The sequence below is a fragment of the Ammospiza caudacuta genome, chromosome 2, assembly GCF_027887145.1.
Source record: "Ammospiza caudacuta isolate bAmmCau1 chromosome 2, bAmmCau1.pri, whole genome shotgun sequence".
In the NCBI taxonomy this organism is placed as follows: domain Eukaryota; kingdom Metazoa; phylum Chordata; class Aves; order Passeriformes; family Passerellidae; genus Ammospiza; species Ammospiza caudacuta.
This window is the reverse complement of record NC_080594.1, coordinates 117,003,732-117,030,365: the sequence shown is the minus strand read 5'-3', so window position 1 is coordinate 117,030,365 and position 26,634 is coordinate 117,003,732. Positions and strand designations below refer to the sequence as shown.

Genomic DNA, 26,634 nt, shown 5'->3' with positions numbered 1-26,634 from the left:
ATGAAGTTTCCTATTAGAACATCCCTTCAAGGAGGGTAAAGCCCTTTCTAAACTAAACTTGAGATAGAGAAATTTGTCCTCTTGAGAGGCAGGATGCTTCCTCTCCTGCTCCTTCTTGCAGTTCTCACAGCCTGTGTTTCCCTGGGGCTCTCTACAAACATCACAGAAGAATGCAGGTGACTCTGTAGGTGCTGCCTTCCAGGCCCTCAGAAATAACTAACAAAACTTGTAAATTGGCAGCTTCAGTGATCTAACTAAAAACCTCCATCTTGTCTCTGCTGCTTTTCAGGCCTTTCTGCAAAGGCACCATCACAGATGTATAAGCAGATATATTGCTTAGCATTTTCCAGATTTCTGTCTTACCTGCAGGATCTTTCTCTTCATCAATGACAAGAGGTGTTTCTACTTTTGCTGTTTTGGCTTTTCTCCCCCTCCTGGCCTTTCTCCTCGAGTCTGTGCTGGCACTGGCTGTATCACTTGCCACTGGTTGATCTGCTGGCACAGCCTCTGCTGCTTTCTCTGCTTTCTCAGCATCATTTTGGCTGCTTGGGGAGGCACCTTTGGCTTGTTCCAGGTGACTCAGCAAGTGCTCTGGGTGGATAAGGAAGAATAGGAGAGTAAGGAGAAAATCATGCTTAAAATATTCAAATGGAACTAGCTGAAGCCCATCTATCAGGTCCATTTCACTTTGCAGTGACTTCAAATTATTTCAAAAGCAGCCACAATAGCTTCAAAAATCAAAGCCTACAGTTTATTCAACAGTCACAAGAGCTGAAGTTTTAAGATCGGTTGATATCACAGCAAAAAGTTTGTGTTTCTAATAATGAGTACATTTTTCCAAATGTCCAAGTTATTTACTGACTGAAGTCCCCTTTTCAAAAAAGATTCATCAAATGGCCAAATCTTCTAAATAATTTTAAGTTCTTCTGAAAAACTGCATAAAATAGCTGCAAAATATGTACTTCATTACCCTTACTCAATCTGTGCCCTAAATACCAGATGGACAATATCACAAAGTATAACCTGGCATCACTGACCTTACACTGCTCATGCAGCTCCCTATCCTTGATTTTCCTGACAGTCACATCATCTTCTAGATCACAATTTTATTTCTTCTAGTTTTTTTATTATATCTTTTTTTTTAATTTCTTCTAATTTTATTTCTTCTAGATTCAACATTACAGCTGTTTGTCCAGAGACAGGACACTGCTATGGTCAAAATATCCTTGTTCTGCCTTCCCTACTACTGCTTTCCTTAAAGGAGCACAAAATTTAAAATTTTTCTCTTCCTGCACCATGGGTGGTGCATGGCTTCACAGCCATGGGAGAGCAGAACTCTGCTGAGGATTCTCAGTGCTCTCCCATGAATTTCTAGCACTTCCTACCTGTCAGCAGCTGGGGCTCTTGGAAAGCAGATGAACACACTTTACACGTCCACTGGTTGGGCTTTGCTTCTGCTGTTCCACTGCCTTCTGGAGTGTTCACTAAATCACAACAAGAAATACTGAAATACTCTGACAATGGGGAGGTGGTAAAGCCTTGTAGCATTGTTTATCTTGCAGTAACTCCCTGAGTATCACAAGATACAATTTAAGCAGTAAGAGACCCCTGGGGGCAGCTGGGACTATTTCAGGATACTCCAAACATGAGGAGTTGAACTATTGGAAGATATAAATGATGCCAGGAGAGAATATCTGTGCCCTTGTAAAATCCTGAGGGCTTCTTTATCACTTTCTAAAGAACTGAGTTCATAAAAGGCATGGCATAAAGCAATTTTTAGCACCTTTAAAACCAGAGTTACCAGTCTTCTTATGGATTAGCTGAGGACAGAAGCAGGACAAACCTCTGTGAAGGGCATTGCAGAGTAAGAACATTTGGATTAGTGGAAGTAAGGGTGAGGACAATGAAAACCTGGGTTTCAGCAGTTTCATTAATTACATGTGCTATGAAATCACCACACTAATACTTTAATTAACACATCAGCTCAGGAAAGGTGAAGAAATTAGGGCAAAAATGAAACTGGAATAAAAAAAATAAAACAGGAAGAGTAACTCTGTTCACAGTCCTTTGTATTTCAGTCCTTAGATGATAAATTTGTCAAGAGGATCTGATAAATCTGGACTGATTCAGAGATTTTTTTTGGCACACAAAAAGCTGAGTAACACTCCTTCTGCAGAGGATGACACTGAAGTCAGGGTAAGTGAATGGCAGCACAGGGAATTCCAATTGTGCCTCAGTTTGTGCCACAGATCTTCTAGATGGTCATTACATGGCAGCTCATCTCTCTCTGCCCGAGGACCCCATCTGTAAAGGGACAGTAAAGTCATTCCTTCTTTTCAGTGCTGGCTCTCAAAATAAAGGATTCTCTGAGGCAGAGGCTGTTTCCTGCTGCAGGAGATCATTCAACACTCTGCACTACAGAGGTATAACCTCATCCATGCTGCAATAAATAAATTAATAAGAAATTGGCAATACAGCAAAAAAAAATCTCTCTTCACAGGCTACATAAAGAACTTCTTGAGGGCTCAGTCCAGGAGGACAAAAGCAGCAAACCAAGATTCTGTGTAATTTAGTTGTGCCTGACTCTGCACTTCCCTTGCTCCTTAGCTGCTCCTGGTACTGGTTTGTCAGGAAAATTCAGGTCTTTCTTAAATTCCCACTTCCTCAGGCTTCCAGGGTAGCTGCAGGGCAACCTGGCTGACTTGGAACCACACATCTGACAGCTGGCAACTGCTTGAGGTATATGACTTGAGGCAAACAAAATCAAAAGCAGAAAATTTTGTTTTGGAAGCACCAAATCAGTGGGAACACCTCAGGGTTCCCAAAATATAAAAGGCAGCTTTTTGTTTCTGCTGAGGTTGGACTTTGAGGCAGTAGGGTGAAGGATGTAGGAGGGGCTGTTCCAATCCTTCATTTTACCTCTGGAAAAATCAATAATGCCAAACTGAAACAACTCCTCAGTCAACTTCAGAGTTTGGCTGTGGCAGAACCCAAGCTGACAAATGGATCCTCTGATCAGCTGCTCTGAACACACCTGCAACAACTCCCCTCCTTTCCTCCCAGCTACCTTTAACAAGCAAAGCTTAGGAAAATAACCTCTCAAAGAGCACACCTAGAATGGTTTTCTTTTGATCTTGTGTACTCTGAGTGTAATTTTTGAAATTTGTGTTAAGTGGGTTCTTAATTTCACTGTTGCATTTTGCAGAGATTGGGTGAGGGGAGCACTGCTTTGTAAAGAATCCTTGGGACAGAGATCCTGTGACACTATTTATATAGGTACTTTTTCAGCCATGTGTTCTTTGCCAAGAGAATATTTATTGCTTGTAAGTTTATTGAAATTTTAGTTTCTGTAATTTAGAACAGTTTGAACTCTTATAGTGGCATATTCTATGGTATTGTTGTAATTTGGTAATGACCAATGCTCCAAATTTGGTTATATTCCAAACATTTGAAATGTTTTCTTCTAGAGCTTGGCCTGATCATTTGAATTACTACACTTTGCACAGGCAGAATGAAGATTTTATTGGGGATTGCCCCCATCCCAACACTAACCATCTCCAAAGTCAGGAGTATTTGTGGTTTTCATGAAAATAATGTGCCTAAAAGTTTACTGGCCCCTCTGTCACTTTTTAACCTGTGTATGTACTTCAAGCACTGTGCCCATGAAAACAAAAAGAAAAATTCAGGCTTTCAAATCCTCTCTAAATTAGTATTTGCCAGAAGTTATCTATCCATAATACACATGTAGGAGTGTTAGACCTAACAGCTCTGCACACCTGTATCTGCCCTCTATCTTCCTTAAGAGCACAATAATTTTGCATACCTGCTGGATCAGCTGCTAAAATGCTGGATTTCTTGTTTTTTTTATGGGGTAAGACAGCAGATGAAGGTTTTGAAGAGACCTTATTATTTCCTTCTTTATCAGACTCCATTGCTACCAAGGATGTATCTGTGAAGAGGAAAAAGAGTTCATCATCTTTACTGCCCAGACCCTTTGACTCTTGCTCTGTGCTGAGGGCAGTAACAACAGTCAGAAGGTTTTATTCTGTAACAGGCCTGCAAATAACATTCTCATGGAAAATTTTAACCAGAACATTCTTATATCTCACCCATTGTGCCTTAAATATTCTGGAGTGAACCATGAAGTGCTGAACAGAGAGTGCAGGGCATATTTTAACAGTATTTTAAAATACCCATAACCCCCCAAAAATACATGAACAGGTTAAATTAAAGAGGGAAAATATGAAACCTCTCAGTTAATACCAACTGGAAACATCTCAGAGCACAGAAACATGTCAGCTGCATTGATTCAGCTGCAGCACTTGAGACTCTGCTTAGGATCAAGGGCAGCCATAAAGCTGGTGGCAATGGCTTCTTCCCAAATCTGTCACCCCAAATTATACCCAGCAGAGCAGTAATAACATCCAGGGAGTACTCCCAGCTCAAGAGCAGGAAGAAAACACCCTTACAATGACAAAGGATCTTGCCTTTCAGCTGTAGAAATGGAAAAGTAGGAGAAAACAAAGGGGAAAACACTGGAACTTGTGGCAATTCTAATGCAGATACTAAAATATCTGCTGCCTTTCTTTCCAATGCACAGCCACGTGGATCTTGCTCTAGTGGGTCCCATGTGAGGATGCTTAAGAGAAATCTAGCTTTTTAGAACTCTGTAACAGTTCTGTGCAAAACCAAACCATTTTCACTGCAACTGAAGAGTGGCTTCTTTATCAACTCTGTATACAGATTTCTCTGATAATTGAGCTCCTTTGCTGTTCTACCCACCCAGAAATGATTTGATACAAATTATCTGATACACCAAATCTTTAGTTAAGGACTATTTATCCAGTCTATCCATTCTGAAGAGGCTGAACCATTAAGTAGGCCACCTGTTTTAAAAAAAAACCTGGCTGTATTATGGTAAAGCATCTACACCTTTTTCTTGCAGGGCACCCACGTGTGCAGGCTGGCCTGACTGTGCAGGATAAGAACCCACTGGATAAACAGCACTGTCAACTCCAACAGGCAGGGACTATCAGTCCCTGCCAGCACCGGGCCCTTAGGAAGGAAGAAAGGCCCCCACACATACCATTGGCAACACTAGTGACCTGCTTCAGCACTGGCTTTTCCATTTTTTTGGCGTAAAAAGCTGCATACCACACTCTCAGCTCAGTTCCTGGGGGGATGTCCTGGCAGGTGGTGAAGTAAATGTCATTGTCATGCTGGAAGGCTGTGAGGTTTTGGTGCTCATACTCGGTGGCTGGGCGCACCATCATCATCCAGTTGCAATCATCTTCATTTGTGGTGTCAAAATACACCAGGGGCCCTTCCTTCTGGAACACCTGCCAAGCAAAATGGGCACAGAATAAAAACCATGAGAAATTATAGAAAGTTAAGGGAAAAAAATATTTTCTGCTTTTGCAGTGGTTTCTTTTCAATGGACATCAGGGACGAAGCAAACCTCAAGTCCTGCATCAGGAATCTTTTATTTAGTCACACCTTCAGATGAGACAGACAACCAGGAGCAAGACTGGAACAAACTGAAAAAATTATCCCAAGAATTCTTGCTATAGCCACCAGTTTCCCAAAAAATTACTGCATACATGAATGGAAGGGTATCCAAATAGCCATCAGCCCAAGGCACAATTCTAAATCTTTACTTCTGAAGGCATTAGGTATTAGTGGAAACTAAGACTGAATTCCATTCTTAATGTAGCATTTTTCCTACCAAAACTTGTCAAGAGAGGAATAAAACAAATGCAAGACAGAAAAGACCCACTTATTCTGCATGTTCCATAAACCTAATACATATGGGAATAATTAGGAAAATTCAATCAGATTGAAGAGACTCATTAAAAGAACTGAGCTTCTAGTTTGGTTCTTCTGTTCTTTGCCCAGAGAATGTTTGTTTAGATCATCCCTTACAGGGCACACCTAAAAGATGTTCCAAATAATCCCCCTTCATATCTTTGTTTTCATAGTGTTAGCCAGCATTAATTCCTCACAGGTTAAACTGACTCCTTGCTATTTATTGCTTTACAAATTCTGTGCTTTACCTTCAGGGGAAAAACTGATTCTTTCTCCAGCTTGAGAACTCTCTTGCATTCAAAGGGGCCAAACTGGGTACGTTTCACCAGCTGAGTCAGAGCAAACACTCCCTCAGTCCCATCCTCCAGCTGTCTAATCTCCAAATTAGAAGGCAGAGATGACCTAAACATTTAAGACAGAATTGAGAAAAAAAAATAAATCACAGAACTGATTAGGTTGGAAAAGACTTCCAAGATCAGCAAGTTCAACCTTTGGCTGAACACCACCTCAGCCAGTAACAGTTATGCACAGCAGGAACCCCTGAAGAAAGAAATCAGCATTAAACTCAAGTGTTTCTGTGCTGCCAGCCTCTCTGTTTTCCCAAACAAGCTTCTGAGAAAACTACATGTAGCAAATAGTGTTACTATGTATAATACACAGAGAACAGCTTCCCAAAAATTCACAACACTGGCCCCACGGGGTTGGTTTTACAAACCAAATACAATTCTGTTTTTTTAGGTCTGTGCTAACAGATGAAAAGCTAAAATAATCAGACAGGCTACTGACTACCCTGAGGTTGACACTGGCAGAACTGCTTTACTGCCTAGATAAAGAGAAATACAAAAAGATTGCAATCATAGTGATCAGCAAATGAATTGAAAACAATACTTTTAGTTTGAAGCATACAAGGAGCAGTGTTAGAGACAGAGAAGTTCAGCAGATGTTTCTCAGCACTTCTTTTCTAACCATGAAGCATCCATTTGATCTTTTCAGTAAGACAGAGGGAACAACAAACATGGTTAAGCAAGGAGACTGTTTTTAAAAGATTCATATCCAGTTTGTGGTTAAACTTGCCCTCAACCTCAGATAACTCATTTTCAGTTACTGCTCCCCAGATGTAAAGGCTACAATTAGATTACTTCTTTCTTTTCTTACTTTACCTGATTTCAGTTGAAAACTCTTCAGGAAAAGAAATACATTTATCTGTAGAAAATCAATTTAAAATGCTGCTTTCAAGTCTATGGTCCAGCAGCCCACACTTCCACCAGGGAAAACTTTGCATTTGCATGTCAAAAGGAGACTGAAAACCAGTGCAGGCACCATATTTGCAAACATTCCCAGTTGGAACATCTGGACATGAAAGTGCAAGTTAGAAAAAGGTAGGAAACAGTAGTTTGTCATGGAATGTGTGTAGTACAGGCTAGAGACTTACAGCACTGCTCATTTTTTGTGTACAATAAAAGCACCTCTCCTTCTTTTATTCCAAGGGGTATTTTTAAATGACCCTCAGCACCTGTAGTGCCAGGGCTGTTATCCATGCACAGCTGCTGCAGGGGATCATCCAGGGAACATTTCCAGGCCCAGGAAGGCAGTGCCTGGCAGGAGCTGCAGGGAAATTCCTCCTCTGGGAAGGCCAAGAAGAGCAGGGGCAGCTCCTGCACAGGTGCAGCCTCTGTACTTGGTGGGGCACCAGGAGCATCCTGCCCTGGCCAAGGGGTTGTGGCACCCAGGGGGCAGATCCAGCACATCAGAATTTGTTCCAAAATGATGCTGGGAATACACAGCACAGCCCACACAGGCAGGACGTGCCAGACTTGCTGCCCACGTGCCTGTTTTCTGCCTGTGACTTCCCAAGAAGAAATATGGAAGCCCTGCACACATTATATAACACACAAAGCCATCTGAACACTTCCCTTTTTGGATCTGCACTACACCTTCACAACAGTTGATTCTTTTCCTTAGCTTTACATTCTACATCTTAATATGAATTTTGCTGACAGTGCCTGATTGTCTTTCCCTGTAAGAATCACTACTCAGTGTTGTTTTCTCCCAACTAGATTGAGTCTATTTGTTTCTTTTGGCAAACATGAGTGTTTCTGCGGCGCTGTCACAGATTTGCTGACAGAACTATTACCCCTAATCGTTTGCAAAGCCCCACAATAATGAGAACAACTTGTTTTGCTTCTAAGTGGAAGAATGAGAGAGTTCATACACATGAATGAGAAATCCTCACACGCTTCTCTGAAATGAATCTGGTGTATCCAAGGGGGATAAAAGGGGCAGGTACTCAACCATGACAGAAATCATCACCCCATCTGGCAGCACCCTGACTCCTTGCCAGAAACCTCAGCAAAGAAACAGAGTCCTGATGAGCAGCAAGTTATTTTTTTTTGGCTTCTATTCAGTGCAGCACTTAAGTGTGTGCATCAATTTTTCTATTTAATCAAGGCCATGTGCTTTCCATAGATTTCTGTCATCCTCTGGGATTTCAGTTTCCAGCTGTCAGAGTGACATCCACTGAACAGCAAATATGCTTTAAAGGACTAACATGGGTGTTGGGTTAATCAGGATTAACACAAACATTTCTTACCTTGCCCTGCTCAATACAAAGGAGTCTTTGACTGTCACCACTGGGCCCAGCTCAGGACACTCTGAATCATGGTACTGCCCACAGTCCTCACACCCTGCAAGGAACCAGACAGAAAAGGTTGGTGGAAAACATTTTTCTAAGGCAGTTTCCTCTCTCTTTCAAAAGAAACCTAGCACCAGGTAAAATACATACACAGAGAGGCAGATGTTTATTTATTCTGCTTAAAAGAACATAAATAATTGAACATTGAGTGGATAGCTGGCACCTGTGTAGGTGAGATAACACACACTGTGATCAGCACATCAGAAGACAATTGTTTAAATTCTCTCACCAAGGCAAATGAATGCCTTACACCCACAGTAAATATTCTGCTTAAAGATGGAATTATTCTTCAGATAAAGTGCTGCAACACATGGCAGCTGAAGAAAACCACACCACTGCCTTCCCCAGGAGCTGGGCTGTTCTGACCAGCTTGGTGTTTCCAGTGACAGGAGGCACAAACCCAGAACCAGCAGCAGAACTGGCACAGGGCTCAGCAGGGCACCAGCAGGGCCAGCCCTGCCTGGCCACACACATTTCTCACCCACAGGGCAGGACAGACACCTCCAAGGGGCCTCCTGGTGCCTTTCCAGGCAAGTCAGCTGCTGCACAACACACTCTGGCCACCTAATTCACTGCCAGCTCAGCTAAATTAACTTTCAGTTTAAGTGGCTGTAAATTACTCAGAACTGAGTGGTTCCTAAGAAACAATTTTCAGACGAGGATAATTTGAGGCTTTCTAAAATAAGCTAAGTTAACAGGATTCCAAATGCTTATACACTGCTTCACTGGGAAAAAAATAGCTGTCAAACTGCCCTGCCTGGTCAGCTGCTGACACAGCTTCAGGAGAGATCATCACACAGGGGTTATATTGCTGTGCTGCCTTTTGCATCTGAGCTGCAAGCTTACAAGGGCAAGTCAGGAAAACCCCAGAAAATGTGTAATGTAAGGGTGATTGCACCTTTTTTTTGGGAAGACATGACAAAAGCCAAGTCATTCCAAGGTATATCCCCTCTGGCAAAGCCACTTTGTGCTCCCAACTGGAAGCTTCTACCCATCCCAGTGAACTAAAGGACTTCTAAAACAAGGGATTTCAAACTGCTTCCCATTTCTTCTGGCAGCAAAACCAGCTTAGTAGTGAAAAAATACATATATTTGACAGTATTTCTGGCTGTTGCAGCCCCCAAGCCTGGTCACTGCCTCCTGTTTGCGCTGCCTTCTAGTGAGCCAAGGAATGAAAGAATCAGCTCTTCACATGGTTTTTCAGAAGGAGGAATTTCCCAACCTGGCTTGCTCTACAGCCCCACAGAGTTATTGTACCAGAGGAAAGGATCCATGGGCAAGTGCTACTCACACAGCAACAGCACCAAAGCTCAGCCTACAGCTGTTCACTGTTCCACCATTCCAGGTGTGCCTGTAGCCCAGGCTGCTGAAATTATTACTGAAAAATATTACTGAAAATATTACTGAAATAATCTGGGCTAAAAGCAGATTTCCCAAACCAGAGAGGACAGAGGAATGTGTAAATCTGACTGCTGAACAGAAATGGACTGTCATCCATAAAGGGCTGTCATAACCAAGGGGACAGGAAGGAATAGCCTGAGTAACAGCTTCTCCAACAGGCTTTGCTGTCCAAAGAAAAATGCACTTTGTCATTTTCCTCATCTCCTGGCTGCATCAGGGCACTCCTCACCTCTGCAAAGATAAGCCTCTGAAAGGTGCAGACAGCACTGGCCACAGCTACAGGCAGGAATAAGGCACACATTGCTCTCACTCCTCTGCAGAGCAATGAGCAAAGCCAGGGGAATATGACAATGACATTGTGTGGCACAGCTCAATATCCAAGGGATGCCCTACAGCAGCCAAAGCTGTTACACCCACCATAGGTGACACTTTCAAGAGATTACAGCCACAGGAGAGACACAAAAACAAGCATGGGAATATTAAAAAAATACCCCAGAGAGACTATATTCACACACTTCATAAAGGGAAAAATTCCCCAATTCTCTTGTCTATGAAATACATACTCAAGGATGTTTATTATTGGGAATGCACAGTGCCATTTATAGCAACTCATTTTTTCAGAACATAAAGTCCCCATATTCCATGGGAAAAACTAATTGCAGAGAGCACAAGAAAAAGCCCAGTGACCACAGCCCCCACTGGAAGGGATAAAATCATGTTGTGTGACACCTTCTATCTAATTAGGAGTGGCATCACATCCCCATTCTTTCTGCTGTCCACCTGAATCATTTTGTGAAGGGGAAGATAAGGTAACCACTATTGGTATCTGCATCTCAGTAAAAATGCAAACAGTCAACACTAGTTTTGAAGGAAGCTGAAAATTCAACTTTCCTGACCGCGGGAGGGAGAAAACTCAACTTTCTGACAGTTGCCATAAATGCAGCTGTGGAACCATCAGAGGTAAAATATCCTAAAACCAAAGATGTGCTCCATTCTGCTCCACCCTGACTGGATCCACAACATCTGTGCTCACACAAGGACTCTACATCCCTTAACCCTTTTCCAGTGTAACACCAGGTCCTGCCTGCCCACTGCTGACAAAGGACAGGATCAGCGTGGCACCCAAGGCTGCACAGGCAGTGAATGCCATGAGTGGAACCTGCCAGGGCAGCTGGTGCATCTCAAACTTGTTCTGAAGGAATTTTGAGTCTGCTGCCCCTGCTGTGGAGGTGCAGATCCCCAAGGCAGGCCAGAGGTCAGAGCTATCCCCAGACAGCCCTGGCTGCTAGAGCTGGTTGTATAAACAAAGGGCTTACACCAGGGTGAGACCTTCAATCTCACTCACTTCAGCCATGAAAAAGCTGTGCTGCTCACTCACATTCAGAGGTTTCATTGTGTGTTTGCCAACAGCATCAGAATATGTATGCTTAAATTACACAAACTCCTCTTATTCACCCATTAGCTGCATGAGCCTCCTTTACAAAGAGCAATTTTTCTAAATAAAATCTTATGTCTGGTTTAATTTCAGGCATTCTGAGTAGACAAGTCACACACAGTGAGAATTAGATCCTTTTCCTAATACTTACAAATAAACATAATCTCCTCACTGCCATCTTCAGCCATTATTTTAAACCTGCCAAAACACAAAAGACAAAGTTAGTTCTGAATTGACTTTTACTTTCTGTATCATATAAACATTCCTTTGTGAAGTAATGATGTTGACTGACCCAGAGCCCACACAAACACATTAATGTCCCTGCAGGAGTACCAGTGGAAAATTAAAGAAATTCAAGTTTTTAAAAGCTCCAGAGACTGCTGTATCATTACATGTGTTGCAGACATCACTACCAAGGAAGCCTCAATGTCTGTGGGTTCTCAGGCATTTCTCTGTGAGGAAATGCTGTCTTCTGCTGCTCCCCATCTCTGACAAACTTCCAGCCACTCCTGCATCCCCTGCTAAAAAGCTCCTGTGGAGCCTCAGAACACTCAGGGCCAGAGGATAATCCAGGTCAGCAGCAACCACTGCAGGAACAAGGTCCAGTGCAACATTTTATTGAACATTGCAACATTTTATTTAGCTTAAAAACATTATCTCTGAAAGGCAGATAATTTATTTAATAAACACAGCAATCTTAAAAACTGCAGATGCAGTCACAGACCTCTTCCAGAGGCAAAGGCATATTGTGGTACTGAGCACCAGAAAAACTGGGGAAATAAAATCCTGCCTCTGTCACTGAGGCAGGATTTCATTCTATGAAATGGTAACTAACCAATTTGATTTCACACTTAAATAAGGTTAATCTATATTCACTTCATTAGTGTCAGTCTGTATTAAAAACTTGCATGAACACTATTGCCCCATAACAATTAAATTATGGTTGGCACAAAGTCTGATTATGTATGCTAAGACCACAATACAAGCAGGACCTAGAAGAGAGTTTTTCCCTTTTCTACCCAAAAAAACGCTCTCCTCCTCAAATAAGCAATTTTGCCAATGCCCCAGCAGAGAGGCAAAGCAACACAAAGATCATGACCCAAGTCTGAGAGAGGTGAGGCTGCAAAACAGCAAGAGGAGGACAGGAAGCAGTAAGAGCCCGAATCTCTGAGAGGGAGAGCAAACATGACACACCAAACTCGCAGAGCCCTGTTTGAAAACAGATAAAGCAACAAAAGCCAAGCCAGAAATGTGGGAACACAGGCACTGCTCAGGATCAGGACTCTCCAAGCACTGCCCTTCCTAACTCCACTGTCAGCAGCAGGATCCCTCCCTAACTCTCACTGCTCTCAGGGGCAAACACTCCCCATCCGTGGCACAAACTGGGCCTCTCCTGGCTGCAGCTTTGGGATCTAAGCTCAAATAACAGAACAAACATTTATACAAAACCTCAGTGCTGAGCAGGAACAGCAACTCAGGAAATTTCCCCAAAAGCTCTTTTCCTGAATAATGCAACAGGTATTGAGGGCAGTCCAAGCACAACGCTGCAAAAACAAGCGGTGTAAGCTGATGTCAAAAATGGTTTGCTTTGCTTTTTAAACACACTTATTTTTTGATGCTTTGCACTATTTCAAGAGGGGTATGCCCAGCTGTTTTTAGATAGTTTGTGTCCTGACAAAACTTTAATCCTAAATATGGGTGAATTAAGAAATAATGGCCTTGATCAACGGTTCAGAAGCTCAGTGCAGCCACACCACCAAAGGCATTCAGCCTCCAGGACATCCCTCTGTCGCATCCTTGGCAAACAGACTGGGGACAAGTGACATTACAGGAGCCTTCAGATGAGAATAGCAACAAAGGGGTGGAGAAATCACCAGCGCTGCTCAAGGTGATGGGGAGGGAGCGTGAAGGGCCCTCACAGGTGCCTCGGGCAGCCTCAGCTCTGCATTAGCGCGGCTCCGTCTCTGCAGCAAGGGCTGACTTGCGCCGCTCTGCACTCCCAACACTCCTGGTCCAGCCTCAGCCCTGCTCCCCGACACACACTGCTGCCTGCTCGACAATTCTGATCTACACCCTGCTCACCCAAGTGCTTTCCAGCCCCTCCTCCCTGATCTCAGCTGTGTTTCCCAGGGGTTTTTGAAACAAACCACGCACCACGATGCCACCAGCTGTAAACAGAGTCACGATGTGCCACTCACGTGGTGGCACTGAACACAGGGTTGTTTTTGCCCTCATCTGCTGCTGCTAAGGGCCACGGGGTCTATTTTTTTTTTTTTTTTCTCCTTTTCAAACATTTGTAACAGAAAAATACTCCATGAAGTCACTCATCCCACTGCTCCTAATTCTGTTCTTGTCTTGCAAAGCTTCTGGGAGTTGCAGGTATTTTTTACATAAAACAGAGAGTAATCATTAGAAGTCAATAATCAGGAGAAAAGCCACACAGAGGAAACTAGACCAGATAGAAAGCTTAATTATGATGGCAGCAAAAGAGCAGAAAACCACGTTTTTTTTGGCTTTTATAATTAGATTGAGTGATTTTATGCTCAGCCACGCAGCTATGCACAAAAATTCCAGCTGCAACACAAGCCTTGGAGCATATCTGGAACTTGAGGGAATCCAAATGAAGACACTGAGGAGCTGCAGCATCACAGGTACCTGCTTGCAGCCCAATATGTGCAAAAATACTGTCAGGGAACCACTTGAGCTGTAAAAATTTAAGAATGGATGTAAAATCACACTTTCTTCTTATAAAGTGCTGCATAAAGATATCAGGCTCAAGTGCTAAGTTGAGCCATTTTGATCTTGCTAATGTATTTTTCTTTTAAAAAAAGTTAAGTCAGAAAAATTAACAGAATGCCTGAAAATCTGTGTTTGAACTTAATAATCAACAAGGTAGAATTAAAATTCTCCTCTCTTCAGTCTGAGAAAGGGCTTCTATGAGAGTGAATAACTTGAGAGCACAAGCAGATGGGTGCTGCACATACGTATGTGGAAGGATGCGCTTAAAAATGCAATTTTCCTCATGATGTAGTAAAACTTGTTCATGCTACCGCTCAAAGGAATTGCAGAACATCTGGTGAACTACAGCGAGGCCTTGTATTTCTTAGAAAAATTAAGGCCATTCTATCAATTATTGTTGAGGAGGGAGCCGATTTCTAGGCCAGTCAGGGGGGCATGGCGGGGTCTGTGCCACCTGCCCTTCCCAGCGCTCGCCGCGATGCTGCGAATAAACTACGCGCAAAGTTTAATGGCCCCGAGCAGAAAACGAGCGTGCTGCAGGAAATTTCACGTGTGCGGAGCCCCGCAGACCGCGGCTCTGCTCCTTTTGTCTCCTCGGGCTCCACCGCACCCTCTCCCATGGCACACACCGGGGCAGGGCAGCATCCCCGCACCTCCCTCCTCCTGCTGCTGCTGCCGCTCCCAGCCTCTTCCCTCCGGATCACGCCCTCGCACCTGGGAGCTCCCACCCCCCTCCATCCCCAACCCCCTGCGGCCAAGCCGAGGCGCTCCCGGCTGCCGCATCACCGGGGCCGCCAGGGCTCCGTGCCCAGCCCGGCCGAGCCCGCGGGGATCGCCCCGCGCCCGCCCCGCGCCCTCCCCTCAGGGACCGCGCCGCCGCCGCCGCCGCCCGGAGCCCGTCGGGGCCCGGGATCCGGGAGCGGCTCCGCCGGGTTTTGCCTCGGACCCGCCTCGCCCCCTTCGCTACCGCCCTCCCGGCCGCTGTAACAAAGAACAGGCGGCCTGGAGGAGGCGGCGGTGGCGGAGGAGGAGGAGGAGGCGGCGGGGCCGCAGCCACCGCCGCCGCCCCGGGAGCGCTCGGAGCGGCCGCCGCGCCCGCCCCGGCCCCGCCGCGCGTCCCGGGGAGCGGCGGGAGGAGGCGCGGCGGGGCGGGCGCGGGGGGTCCCGTGCGGGGGTGGAGGGGAGGGCGCGGGGTGCGGCGGGAGGAGCGCGGGGAGCCGGCGTTACCTGCCCCGGGAATGGCCAGACCCGGATCGGATCCGCGCTCCGGGTTCCGATCCGCTCCGGAAACCACGCGCCAGCGGAAGCCGGCGCGGGCGGGCGCGGAGCAGGGCGGGAAGTGTAGTGCGGCGGGGCCCGTCCCGGGCCTGACCCCGGCCGCGTCCCCGGCCATGGCCCTGCCTCAGTGCCCACGGTGCCGCCACCCGGGATCCCCCCCCACCCCTGAGCCCCCGCAGCTCCCCGGGCCGGGCTGGAGGCGGAGGGACCGCGCTGAAGGTAGCGGAGCAGCCCGGTGGCTCTCCCGTCTCCTCACGGGCAGTGCCGGGGAGCGGGCTGGCAGAAACAGAACCACAGGATCGAATAGGTTGTAAGAGACCTCCAGAAGCATCCAGTGCACGCCATGACCCAACCCTGTCTGTGAAAAAAGCGTATTTTATGATTGGCTTTTCGCAAATATTAAAATGAATATTATATGTGTTGGGTTAGAAAGTAATGCTGTATTAATTCTCTGAAGTAGTTTGTTAAATATAGTTTTAGGTTATAAAAAATGTTAAAATAGGAACTATGCTATGTAAGATACTTTTTTTAAAGAAAGGACTTGCAGCGAGATAGCAGCCACAGGACACCTGAATCTTTCAGAGAAAAGATTTCTCTGAATATATTGCCAATTATCAGAAGAAATTAATTTCTTCCTGCCTCGAAGGTGCTGTTAGGATCCAGAGTAAGAAGTTGATGGTGACCAGACAGAATCCTGTGTTTGAATGGAATTTATGCATCATGGATGAAGTGTATGAAAATGCAACAGGCTATTGTTTTTAAGGGTTAATCCTTTCTTAACAGGGGTCCTTTTTCTGCTGCCCAGAAAAAGGTACCCAGACGTCCAGAACTCTTTGTCTTTATTGTCTCATATCGTCCTAATTCAATTTGTCCAAATTATTATTACTCTAATTGTATTACTATTTTTACAACCATTTTATTACTATTAAACTTTTAAAATTTTAAAAACAAGTGATTGGCGTTTTTCACACTGTCCATCGGACCACGGCACTGAGAGCCACGTCCAGTGTTGCCTTAAACACATCCAGGCTTGGGGACTGCACCACACCCCTGAGCTGCCCGTTCCAGTGTTAAATCACATCAGTGAAGAAATTCCTCCTGATGTCCCACCTGTCTGACCTGTGGCACAGCTTAGGCCATTTCCCTGCCCCTTGTTCCCTGGGAACAGAGCCCAGTTCCAGGCCCTTCCCCAGCTCCGTTCCCTTTGGACAAAGCCACACCAGGTTCTCAGTGGGCCCAAGCCCTGGCCATGTACACGAGCACCTTGCCTCCTTTCGAAGCCTCACTGAGGTTCAGCACTCCAGGATGACAGGACACAATCTCAAGTTGCACCAGGAAAGGTTCAAGTTGGGAATTAGGAAGAATTTATTCACATAAAGCATAATTTGACATTGGCAGGGGCTGCTCAGGGAGGTTTGGAGTCCCCATTGCTGGAGATGTCCAAGGAGTGCCTGGATGTGGCACTCAGTGCTCTGTGTCACAGACATCTTTCATGAAAAATCCTTTAGGATTTTTCCTCCTGAGAAGCTGAGAGGCCTCAAGAACAAAATGTAAACAATGATTATCTGCTGTAGAATGCAAGAGGTAGAGCTTGATTAGTTTAATGTAGTTGTTTGTAATTAATGGCTAATCACAGCCCAGCTAGCTTAGATAGAGAGCCTGAGCTACAAACCTTTGTTATCATTCCTTGCTATTCTATTCTATTCTTTCACCTTCTGATGAAACCTTTTCTTCTATTATTTTAGTATAGTTTTAATGTAATATATATTATAAAATAATAAATCAGCCTTCTGAACACATAAAGTCACATCCTTGTCTCTTCTTTCATCCAAGAACCCCTGTGAACACCGTCACAGCTCTGGGCTGGGGACAAGGTGGGCATCAGTCAAGGGTTGCATTGATCACCTTGGGGGTCTTTTCCAACTGAAATGGTTCTATGGTTCTTAAATCTCACACTCTGGCATTACCAGGCTCTGTCAGTGCCCAGCCCTGCTGTGTCTGCCAGCACAAATCATTAAGGAGGTTTAAACCTTCAGGTTATTTCACCACTCCAGGCAGTGGCCAGGGCAAGAAGCACACAGGCTTTTTGTATTCAAGCAAGATGCTCCAATTTTTTGCTCTGCTGAGAAGTGTTACCTGGAGTCCCCTTGTGCAGTGCTCTCTGCCACCATGGTGTGACTGTTCAGCCATCACTGTAAGAACACCACTGCAGCTCAAAAGGTGGTGGGAAGCTGGCACCAGCTCTGTTTTTTCCAGGGAATGTGCTCTTCTCACATCTGGATACATCTTTAACAGCTGGAAACAACCAGAGCCTTTCTCAATTGTTACCCATCCCAAGTAACATTTTCAAAGGAGATGTGTAGAGTGTTCTGAGAATAGGTTAGGCTGGAAGGGACCACCGTGGGTCACCGTGGGTCCAACCTCCCTGCTCCAACAGGGCCAACCCACAGCACACAGCACAGGATTGTGTCCAGATGAATCTGGAATAGCTCCAGAGAGGGAGACTCCACAGCCTCTCTGGACAATCTGTGCAGGGCTGGGTCACTGCACAGGGAACTTCTGCCTCATGTACAGGTGGAGCTTCTGTGCATCAGTTTCTGCCTGTTCCTCTCATCCTGTGGCAGAGCCTGGATCCATCCCCTGGCCATCCCCCTGTAGCTATTTATACACATTAATGAGGTTCCCTCTCTTCTTTAGACTGACCACCCCCAGCTCCCTCAGCCTTTCCTCACAGCAGAGATGCTCCACTCCCTTATTTTGTCACTCTCCCCCGGTCCCTCTCCAGGAGCTCCTGGCCCTGCTGTGCTGAGGAGCCAGAGCTGGGCACAGCAGCCAGAGGTGCCCCAGGGTGGGCACAGGGGCAGGGTCAGCCCTGACCTGCTGGGAATGCTCTTCCTGATGTACCCACGACACCATGGCCATACTGACTGTCTTGTCAGTGCTTGGGGAAACTGAAAACACAGCATTTCAATTTTCAAAGTACTGTACTTGGCAAAACAAGTGTTCATTTCAGGATGGGGAACCATTTCTTCTTTCAAAATGACCCACAACAAGTTTTAAATGACTACAGGAGTAGTAAGGAGAGTTTTTTTAAAGGATCTAACTGCATGTACAAATTATTTGCTTTTTCAAGGACTGAAGCTGACTGGTAGTTTTTGTACAGTCTGCTTTTATTTATTTTCCCTGTATATCTCAGTGCATACTCACATAGACTTCTGCCTGGTTTTGTCCAGCACACCAAAGGGGTTTATCCTACTTGCAGTGCATTCACTTTGTCACAATAAGTATAAATTAATTCAGTATAGTTAACTGAACATTTACTGCAGCTCCAAATAATTTTTGTCAGCATTAACCTCAGAAATTGCATCTTATGCCAGGCTCACCTGAGTAGAGAGGTGAAAAACTGAAGATCCTTTGTATTTATTAAGAATGATGAACTGGAGGGAAGAGCATGGTGCCACACTTGGAGCTACATCCATTCCTGCTGTCCCTCTGACTTGTCACTTTTGCGAATGTACAGGAATGGCATCACACAAGATAAAAAACCTCACCACAGATTAGAGCAGGGAGGAAAAAGATGAAGGTTTGTTAATATCAGGAAGTTTGAGCTAAGCACTTAGATAATATGGAATAAACACGTGGGCAGTAACTCCCAGTAAGGGAATGTAACATTTCCTTGTAGAAGAGGGTACAGCCCTCACCTTTGGAAGGGAAACAGAAACATTACTGTGGCTATTTTCACATGTCTTTTATTTGTTTTGTTGGTTTTTCTGTTGTGGTAGTTTTAATGTTGGGGTTGGGTTTTTTCCCCTCAGTCTGGCAGGACTTTGTGGCAGCAGTGATTTATAACATAACCTTTTCAGTAAAATCATCACAAGGGAACCTAATTCCCAGGCTGTGCTCATTCTAGTACTGGTGTCTTCCCCATATGATCCAGGCCCTAAAACTCCCCCCCTCTGCCCCCTAATTTAGGATATTACAACATAACTGAGAGAAAAAAAATACTGAGTAACCACAATAAGCTCCACAATCCCTTCTGCCATTAGATTCCCTACCCAATCCGTGTTTCAGGTGATTTCTCAAGCACCAAAGGGCCGCCTGATAGGCTGGGGTTATCAGGAAAGAACTCTGCTCCTGAACAAACAGGTAAATGCTCTGTGTTAAGCAACAGGTCAAAGTAGTGAAGGAGGGTAGAAAACCATCTGTTACACCTGGGTATGTAGGACAGCACACCACACAGAGACAATTGGCTTTTATTGTATGTACAGCAGGAGTTACTTCTTTAAAAAAATCCTCTTAGGTTTTTGTAGTGATATAATAAATCTGTACATCATAGATTTTATAATTGCACCAACTTGAGTTTATGTATGCGCAGAAAGAAAAACACACCACAGAAGAAGTGACTATGACAGTTGATGCTAGAAAATAAAAATGTTGAACCCCACCTGGAATAATACAGAGCATAATACATCATTGGGAAATACAGAATTATAATACTGGAAAGACCTCAGATCATCCTTCCCAGCTATTTTCACACCATGCCAGCACCTTGCATAGTAGCAGTTTGGATATCCTGAGTGAAGTGGTATTATTCACCCTTAACTTAAAGTAATCACCCTTGTTATATAATTAATCTGGAGTTGTCACCAAGGCTGAGGCTTAGCAATGTGCAGAAGCATATGCTGACTTTAAACACATGAATAAATCCACTTAGGCCCTGTTGAGGTCAGAGCATGAGGTCAGCTGTTCCCACTCACAACAGGAATGTCTTAGCCTGGAGCTATGGCACAGTTAATTCCAGAAGCACTTCTCTCAAACCTCAGCTCTGCAAATCAAAGCCTGCAATAAACTCAACTGAAAAATCCAGGCAGCTCTCACCTTGCTCTGTGCAACACCCAGAGCTCCCAGACCTAAAATAGGTGTTAAAACAAGAGCAAGATTCTTATTTTGCTTCCCCATCCACATTTGGCATTATTTTATGCTTTCAACTTTGTTTTTACCTATGACAATTTGCACATAAAGAACAGCAGAACTCTGCAAGAAACACACACAGCAGAAAGTTTTCACTTGCAAAACACCCAGAACCAGCAAGGAGATGCAGTAGCAGGAAATGCTGTAAAATTCCACTGATCCCTAAAACTGCTGTAATTGCCAGCCAGTTTCATCAAAAAAGCAGCACTATAAATCCAGCCCTCTCAAGAGCAAGACAGCACAAACTCTGTATGGCCTGGAGCCCCAACAGAAAGAGCAGGAAAAAAAAAACCTGTCAGAAATCATAATAATAAAGCCCAGTATTTATGCCTGCACAGTGTATGACCTGTCCATAAAGCTGAAGAAGTTTAGCAAAGGTATTTTGCTTTCAAAACGCAATTTTTCCACCCTGGCATTCCTTCTGCCTCGGATTCCCAAGTTTTACATATTGTTAGGAGTGAAATGACTCTAATTTCTTCCTGGGTCAAGTGGGATATAAAATACCAATGACCTAGGGATAAAGCCTTCCCCTCCTCTTTAAAGTGACTTTGAAAGGGATCTCAATCACTTGAAGAAAGTTACTTAGCTTATATTCCCATTGGAGATATCAGGTAGTTTTATTGCTTTCATCTACAAAGAGTAATTTAATTCTTGTACTATTTGCTCAGTCAAAATTCACACTAAAGCTAAGACAAATCTTGGTGAGGATAGGGCTTGTCTCCATTGAGGCAAATTTAACCATAAAGCAAAACAAACTAAAAATACAAAGTAAGAAGTTGCATGTATGGGCAGAAAAATTCTTTAGAAAGAAGCAAGCCTTCATCTCTTAGTCCTCATGAAAGAAATACCCATGCTTTCTTTGCTGTACAGAACACCCAGAAACACAAAAGTGTGAGAAAAGGGACAAAAAGAATGAATGTTTCACAGGTTGTTTCCAATTTACTATTCTGACTTCATTAAATTGCAAGGCAGTAAACAACAAGTGTTCAACGTAATAATATCATGTAAAGATTTTATCTGCTGTTCAAGTGGGTAGTTATAAAAATTCTTTGTAATTTTAATAACTAGACATTTGAACAATGGATCAAATTACAAAACACAGAAGGTGTTTTGTAAAACAAAAACTGCACAGGACACATCCCAGAATTATTTGTGCCTGTTGACAAATCCAGTGTTTCTGACCCAAAACTGCAGTGTGGATCCTGCAGGTTGTGAGGATCCAGCTCACACTGACCCAAATGCATCCTCAGATCTCCTGATCTTAAATGACAACCTAAGGAGGGGATGGGATTCCTTATTGTGGGTCTTTGGGGTTGTCACAACTCAGCTGTCCCCTTGTTTAGTGCCTTAGTTTGTTTTTACAGCAGGACATAAATTATTGGCAGAGGAGTAAGAAGAGGTGAGGAACACACCCGCCAGATACAGAGATCCAACATCAAACCAAACAATGTTTATTTTCCTGAGGAGTGAAGGCAAATAAAAAACCAGACCCCCTTTTTACACCAAATGCCTTGCTCTCCTTATCTGGAGAATTCATTTTCTCTTAACACATGTGAGCCCAAACCTTCACACAGTTTGCAGTAAAGAATGTCCTTCATTCCCACCACTGAGACAAGCATTCAAGTGATCATCAAAACCTTAAATGAACCAATTTTTCCATGTGTATCCATTCCCTGGGGTAAATTACAAGCAAATCCTAGTGCTGTATCCTGCAAGTTACTCAGTGTTATTTCACTCTGTTCTACAGTACATGCTAAAGCTTCTGTAAATTAAAATCCCAGCTCGGTAATTTAAGAAAACTTCAAGTAATATTATGTGCTGCTTCTACATTCCAAATTCCACAGCTCTTTGTTTTTAGGGTATGGATGTGCTGCCCATGGAGCTCAGTTTCATTTGGATTTCTTGAATTTAGGGAACTGTTGTGGTTTTATCTTTCAGCAACAAAGACTGAGCATTTAACAATGGCAGGGACTTGACTGCCATCCTGCCCCATAACACAGAGAATTCCTGGAGAAATTCCAAGAGAAAAAGTGTCTATTGAGGGAACATGACATCAGGGATTTTAATGCTCACATCATGAAACACTGTAGAACAAATGAAGAAACAAAATTTCTACTTTGTATTAAATTAGAAATAAACAAAACTGTTCAGGCACATTCAGTCTGGACAAACCTGTATTACTGAGCTGGGATTTCCAAGCACAATACAGCTCCAGAAGATCAATTTGTACCCAATTTTCAAAATACAGAACATTAAAATGCCTTCAAGTGTTTTCATAACCAGCAGCATGCTTAAACGTACAACTATTTGATAGTCTGGTCTACTGTTACACCACAGTGATCTTGGGAGGTTACACATAAACAGTATTTTTAAGCAGTTAAAAGATTTTGACCGTTCAGTTCTAATATTTTCTTGGTAAAAAAGAAACCAAACCTCCTCTACTTTGATATTGATTCACCAAGAGAACCTTGAATCCATCAGAAATTTGAAATCTGTTTCTATTCTTCTGCAACTTTCTATTTTTGATGAATGCTTTAAGTTGAAAGCCCAAATATCCACCAAAGTGTTGGACAGCTTAAAGGGAGGAAAGGGGCCAGGGGAAAAATCACTGTTGGCAAAGTAGGCACAAGGTCTATCATCCATTCAGGTCAGTAATTCAGTTGGAATGATTGGATGTTTTTCTTGGCTGAAGAGAACAGGCTTGGTCCTCTGTTCTCAGCAGGAATGCAGATGATGGAAAAATACAGGTAAAGCATGAAAGACGGTACCTATGAAATACTGACATTTTACTCTTCTTCACAGTCAAAATGAGAACTATGCCTTTGCTCCCATCAGTTTTTCATTTTAGACTAAAGGAGCCAGCTGCAATATTTAGCCAGGAAAAAAGGTTAAAAAACTCATCTGGCCAACTACTCAGCACATGACAACACTGGTAGATCTAGAAATTGAACTAAGGGAATTCATAATTTTTCAAAAGCTTCCTTCACAACTGTATATTTGAAGATCTCAGTAAGTGTTTGGCAAGTAAGACAAGCTTTCCAATGAAAAGCACTGTAGGGTTAACTATGCTCTACTCACCATTTACTGCTCCTAGCTTTGCATTTGATATGATGGTTTATGTACTTGTCTAACAAGCACTTGGGAAAAGGAATTAGAGCCCCTAAGATGAGTTTTTGCATCAGCAGTACAGCTTCTCACACAGGGAAGAAAAGCTACATTTAAGATTTTACAAATACTTTGTTTGCGTGTAGCTTCAAGTAGATTTAAACAAAACCACCCAAGTTCTGTGTTTTAAAGCGTAACTTTTTTTAAAGCAGAATATTAAACAATATGCTAGTATTGATATTTGCATAATTGATTGATTTATGGCTAATGTCAAAGGCATCTCTCCACCTCCAGGGACTGAGCAGTGACTATAGCAGGCTACAGTTATTACAGTAGGGTGTCTGAGTCAGCATTTTCCTTCTGCTTCTGAACACTCATCCCCTTCCAAATCACAGCACAAACTGCATCTGGGCCTCTTTTTTCTCCCTTTCAGACTAGAAAAATCAGTTGCTACTGTTGCAGGCTGTAGAGAGGGAGCACAGTGGTGTTTTCTCTCTCTGGAGAGGTTCAGTCACATAAATGGATGTGAGGTTTCAGTCCAGAGCTCCCTGTTGATGTAAATCAGGTGATCACATTTGGGTCCTCCCTACAGGATCAGTCAGGCTGGAAGGGCCCACAGTGGGTCACTGGTGCCACCTCCCTGCTCCAGCAGGGTCATCCCAGAGCACAGGGCACAGGGCTGGGTCCAGGTGGCTCTGGAATGTCCCCAGGAGGAGCCCCCAGAGCCCCTCTGGTCTCTGCTCAGGGCTGGGCACTGCCCAGGGCAGAAGTTGTGCCTCCTGTGAGGGGAATTGCTGGGCTCAGGCCCTGCCCGTGGCTCTGGGGCCATTGCTGGGCCTGGAGCAGAGCCTGGGCCTGCTCTGAGCTCTGCACACAGGGACAGACACAGGGACAGCCAGGGACAGACACAGGGACAGACACAGGGACAGCCACAGGGACAGCCAGAGACAGACACAGGGACAGACACAGGGACAGGCAGAGACAGACACAGGGACAGACACAGGGACAGGCAGAGACAGACACAGGGACAGACACAGAGACAGCCAGGGACAGCCAGGGACAGACACAGGGACAGACACAGGGACAGACACAGGGCCAGGCAGGGACAGACACAGGGACAGACACAGGGCCAGGCAGGGACAGACACAGGGACAGACACAGGGCCAGGCAGGCCCAGGCAGGGCTCAGCCCCTCTCTCTCCCTGGGGCTCCTCTCCAGGCTGAGCAGCCCCAGCTCCCTCAGCCTTTCCTGGGCACGGAGCTGCTCCAGGCCCTTGCTCAGCTCCAGGAGCTCCTGGCCCTGCTGTGCTGAGGAGCCAGAGCTGGGCACAGCAGCCAGAGGTGCCCCCAGGGCTGGGCACAGGGGCATTACCTGCTGGAAATGCTCTTCCTACTGCAACCCAGGACATCAGGTGCCTTCTTGGTCCCCACCTGCACCATTCTTTATCCTCCCTCCTCTTCCAGAAGAAACCACACACTCCTCCAAAAGCTGGACACATTCAGCACTGCTTGTATTTGGAGGAACAACTTCATCATCAGGGAGAAAAAGCATTTTGGAAAAATAAACCAAAAAGACCACTGTTAACAGTGAACATCCTTTTATGCAAGCCATCAGCCATATTTGTATTCTCTAGGACTGCTCTGTAAACAAGTGCTCATGTGAGCAGGAATCCATGGAGAGGGGTTGGGTTCATGGGTACGGCTCTCCCGAGGCCCCGTTCAGTTTGGTCTTGCTCTTGTTCCTGGAAAGGAGCTTCTTGCTCAGCATTCTGGAGAGTGTCCCCCCCTTCTTGCGGCCCTCCTCTGCCAGGGGGTGCTGCAGGAACACCAGGTCATTGTGGGACTGGCTCATCCCCGGGTCCTTCTGGTGGTGCTGCCGGCGGAAAAACAGCTTGGCGCTTTTCTTCAAAATGCCACCTGTGCAGGGAAAAAGGTGCAGGACACTTTAGACAGAACCTCTTGAAACTCAGCTCTAAGTGCAGCATGAGTGAGAAAAGCTGATTCTCTGATTTAAGGCTCCTTCCTTACACTTAGTTCCTAATGCTGCTGTGGAGGCCATGCCAGTGCTCATACACACATGCACAGCACTGGGGTGGGTTGTACCCTGGGCTCTCACATGTCACAGAGGCACATCCAATCTTTCCAACCAGTAAAGTAGAAAGGATTTTATTAAAAGAATGAAAAAGAGAGGAAATAATGTTACTCTTTGTTGTTTCAGAGATCAAAGGAGTTGAAGATCAGCCCGTGAAGCAAATTTAATTTGAGGTGCAGGACAGCAGTACCTGGCAGCAAACATATGTGCAGTGGTTGTGTACAAGCCAGGCAGCAGGTGTTCCATAGAAATTCAGCAGCACCACCCAGAGTAACACTCACAAAGCATTTGCTGCTCTAAAACCCTGTTAGGAATAGCAACGTACTTCAAGCAGATTAAAAATAATATTACATCTGCTTCCAACAGGTTCAGAAGTCTGCCCAAATCCCTCCTGTGGTAAATTAAGTTGCTTTATTTTGCCATGTTCCTTCCCCTGACCCCCTGTCAAACCCAGCATGCAGCCAAGGCAATTGCAGCTGTCATCTCACCAGGGACTCATGCTGCCAACAGCAGCTATCACTACTCCTCTCTTTGCAAGCTTGGGCTGTTTTTGCAGCTATTCTGCCAAATTCCACCCTCCCTCTCCATGTGTGCCTGGTGTGCAGCTGGCAGGGACACTGCTCCAGGCTCCCAGCAACACTCAGCCTGGCTGGGACATCAGCTGTGGGTTAAAATAGCATCAGTTTTGTATGGAATTGGTAGGGCTGTTGTCCCAGGTGGCAAGAGCTCGTTTGAACAGAGGAGGACCCAGGTGACAAGCCAGCACAGGAGCTTCTGGCAGTCAGATTGGGAGTGGGGACAGTCACCTCCCTGGCAGGGCTTCCACACCCCCTCCCTGCACCACTATCAGGTTTCCTGATCCTTTCCAACTTCAGCTATTAATTCCTGTCATGGCATGGTCCTGATTCTGCTTTTCCTCCCACTGCAAATGGACACAAAAAGCAACACACAGTGCAGTTCTTCCATGGGACACTGCCACAGCTAGAATTAAATGTTTGTCCCCTGAGGACCTGCCAAGGCCTCTGTGTCACTGTGCACACAGTGACAGCTGCAGAACAGGTATTTCATGGCAGCCAGATGCTCCTTTGTGCACACCAAGGCAGTCATAAACGTGTAC

General features: G+C 44.8%; 2 protein-coding genes across 3 annotated transcripts in view; both read right to left on the bottom strand.

Annotated features, from left to right (window-relative positions):
- The window catches only part of PRDM15 (PR/SET domain 15), a 32,104-nt gene extending 20,583 nt beyond the window's left edge, over window positions 1-11,521 (bottom strand). Inside the window, exons 1-7 of the mRNA XM_058824932.1 lie at window positions 11,485-11,521; window positions 8,396-8,489; window positions 6,054-6,207; window positions 5,087-5,339; window positions 3,824-3,949; window positions 1,386-1,484; window positions 364-591 (exon numbers count right to left, since the gene is read on the bottom strand). Coding sequence (XP_058680915.1) covers window positions 364-591; window positions 1,386-1,484; window positions 3,824-3,949; window positions 5,087-5,339; window positions 6,054-6,207; window positions 8,396-8,489; window positions 11,485-11,521 — 991 coding nt within the window. The remainder of the gene's footprint in view (window positions 1-363; window positions 592-1,385; window positions 1,485-3,823; window positions 3,950-5,086; window positions 5,340-6,053; window positions 6,208-8,395; window positions 8,490-11,484) is intronic.
- Window positions 11,522-19,614: 8,093 nt separating this feature from the next.
- The window catches only part of C2CD2 (C2 calcium dependent domain containing 2), a 40,843-nt gene continuing 33,823 nt past the window's right edge, over window positions 19,615-26,634 (bottom strand). For both annotated transcript variants that reach the window (XM_058799946.1, XM_058799947.1), the window contains one exon: window positions 19,615-25,342. In XM_058799946.1, the coding sequence (XP_058655929.1) occupies window positions 25,116-25,342 (227 nt within the window). In that variant the 3' untranslated portion in view covers window positions 19,615-25,115. The remainder of the gene's footprint in view (window positions 25,343-26,634) is intronic.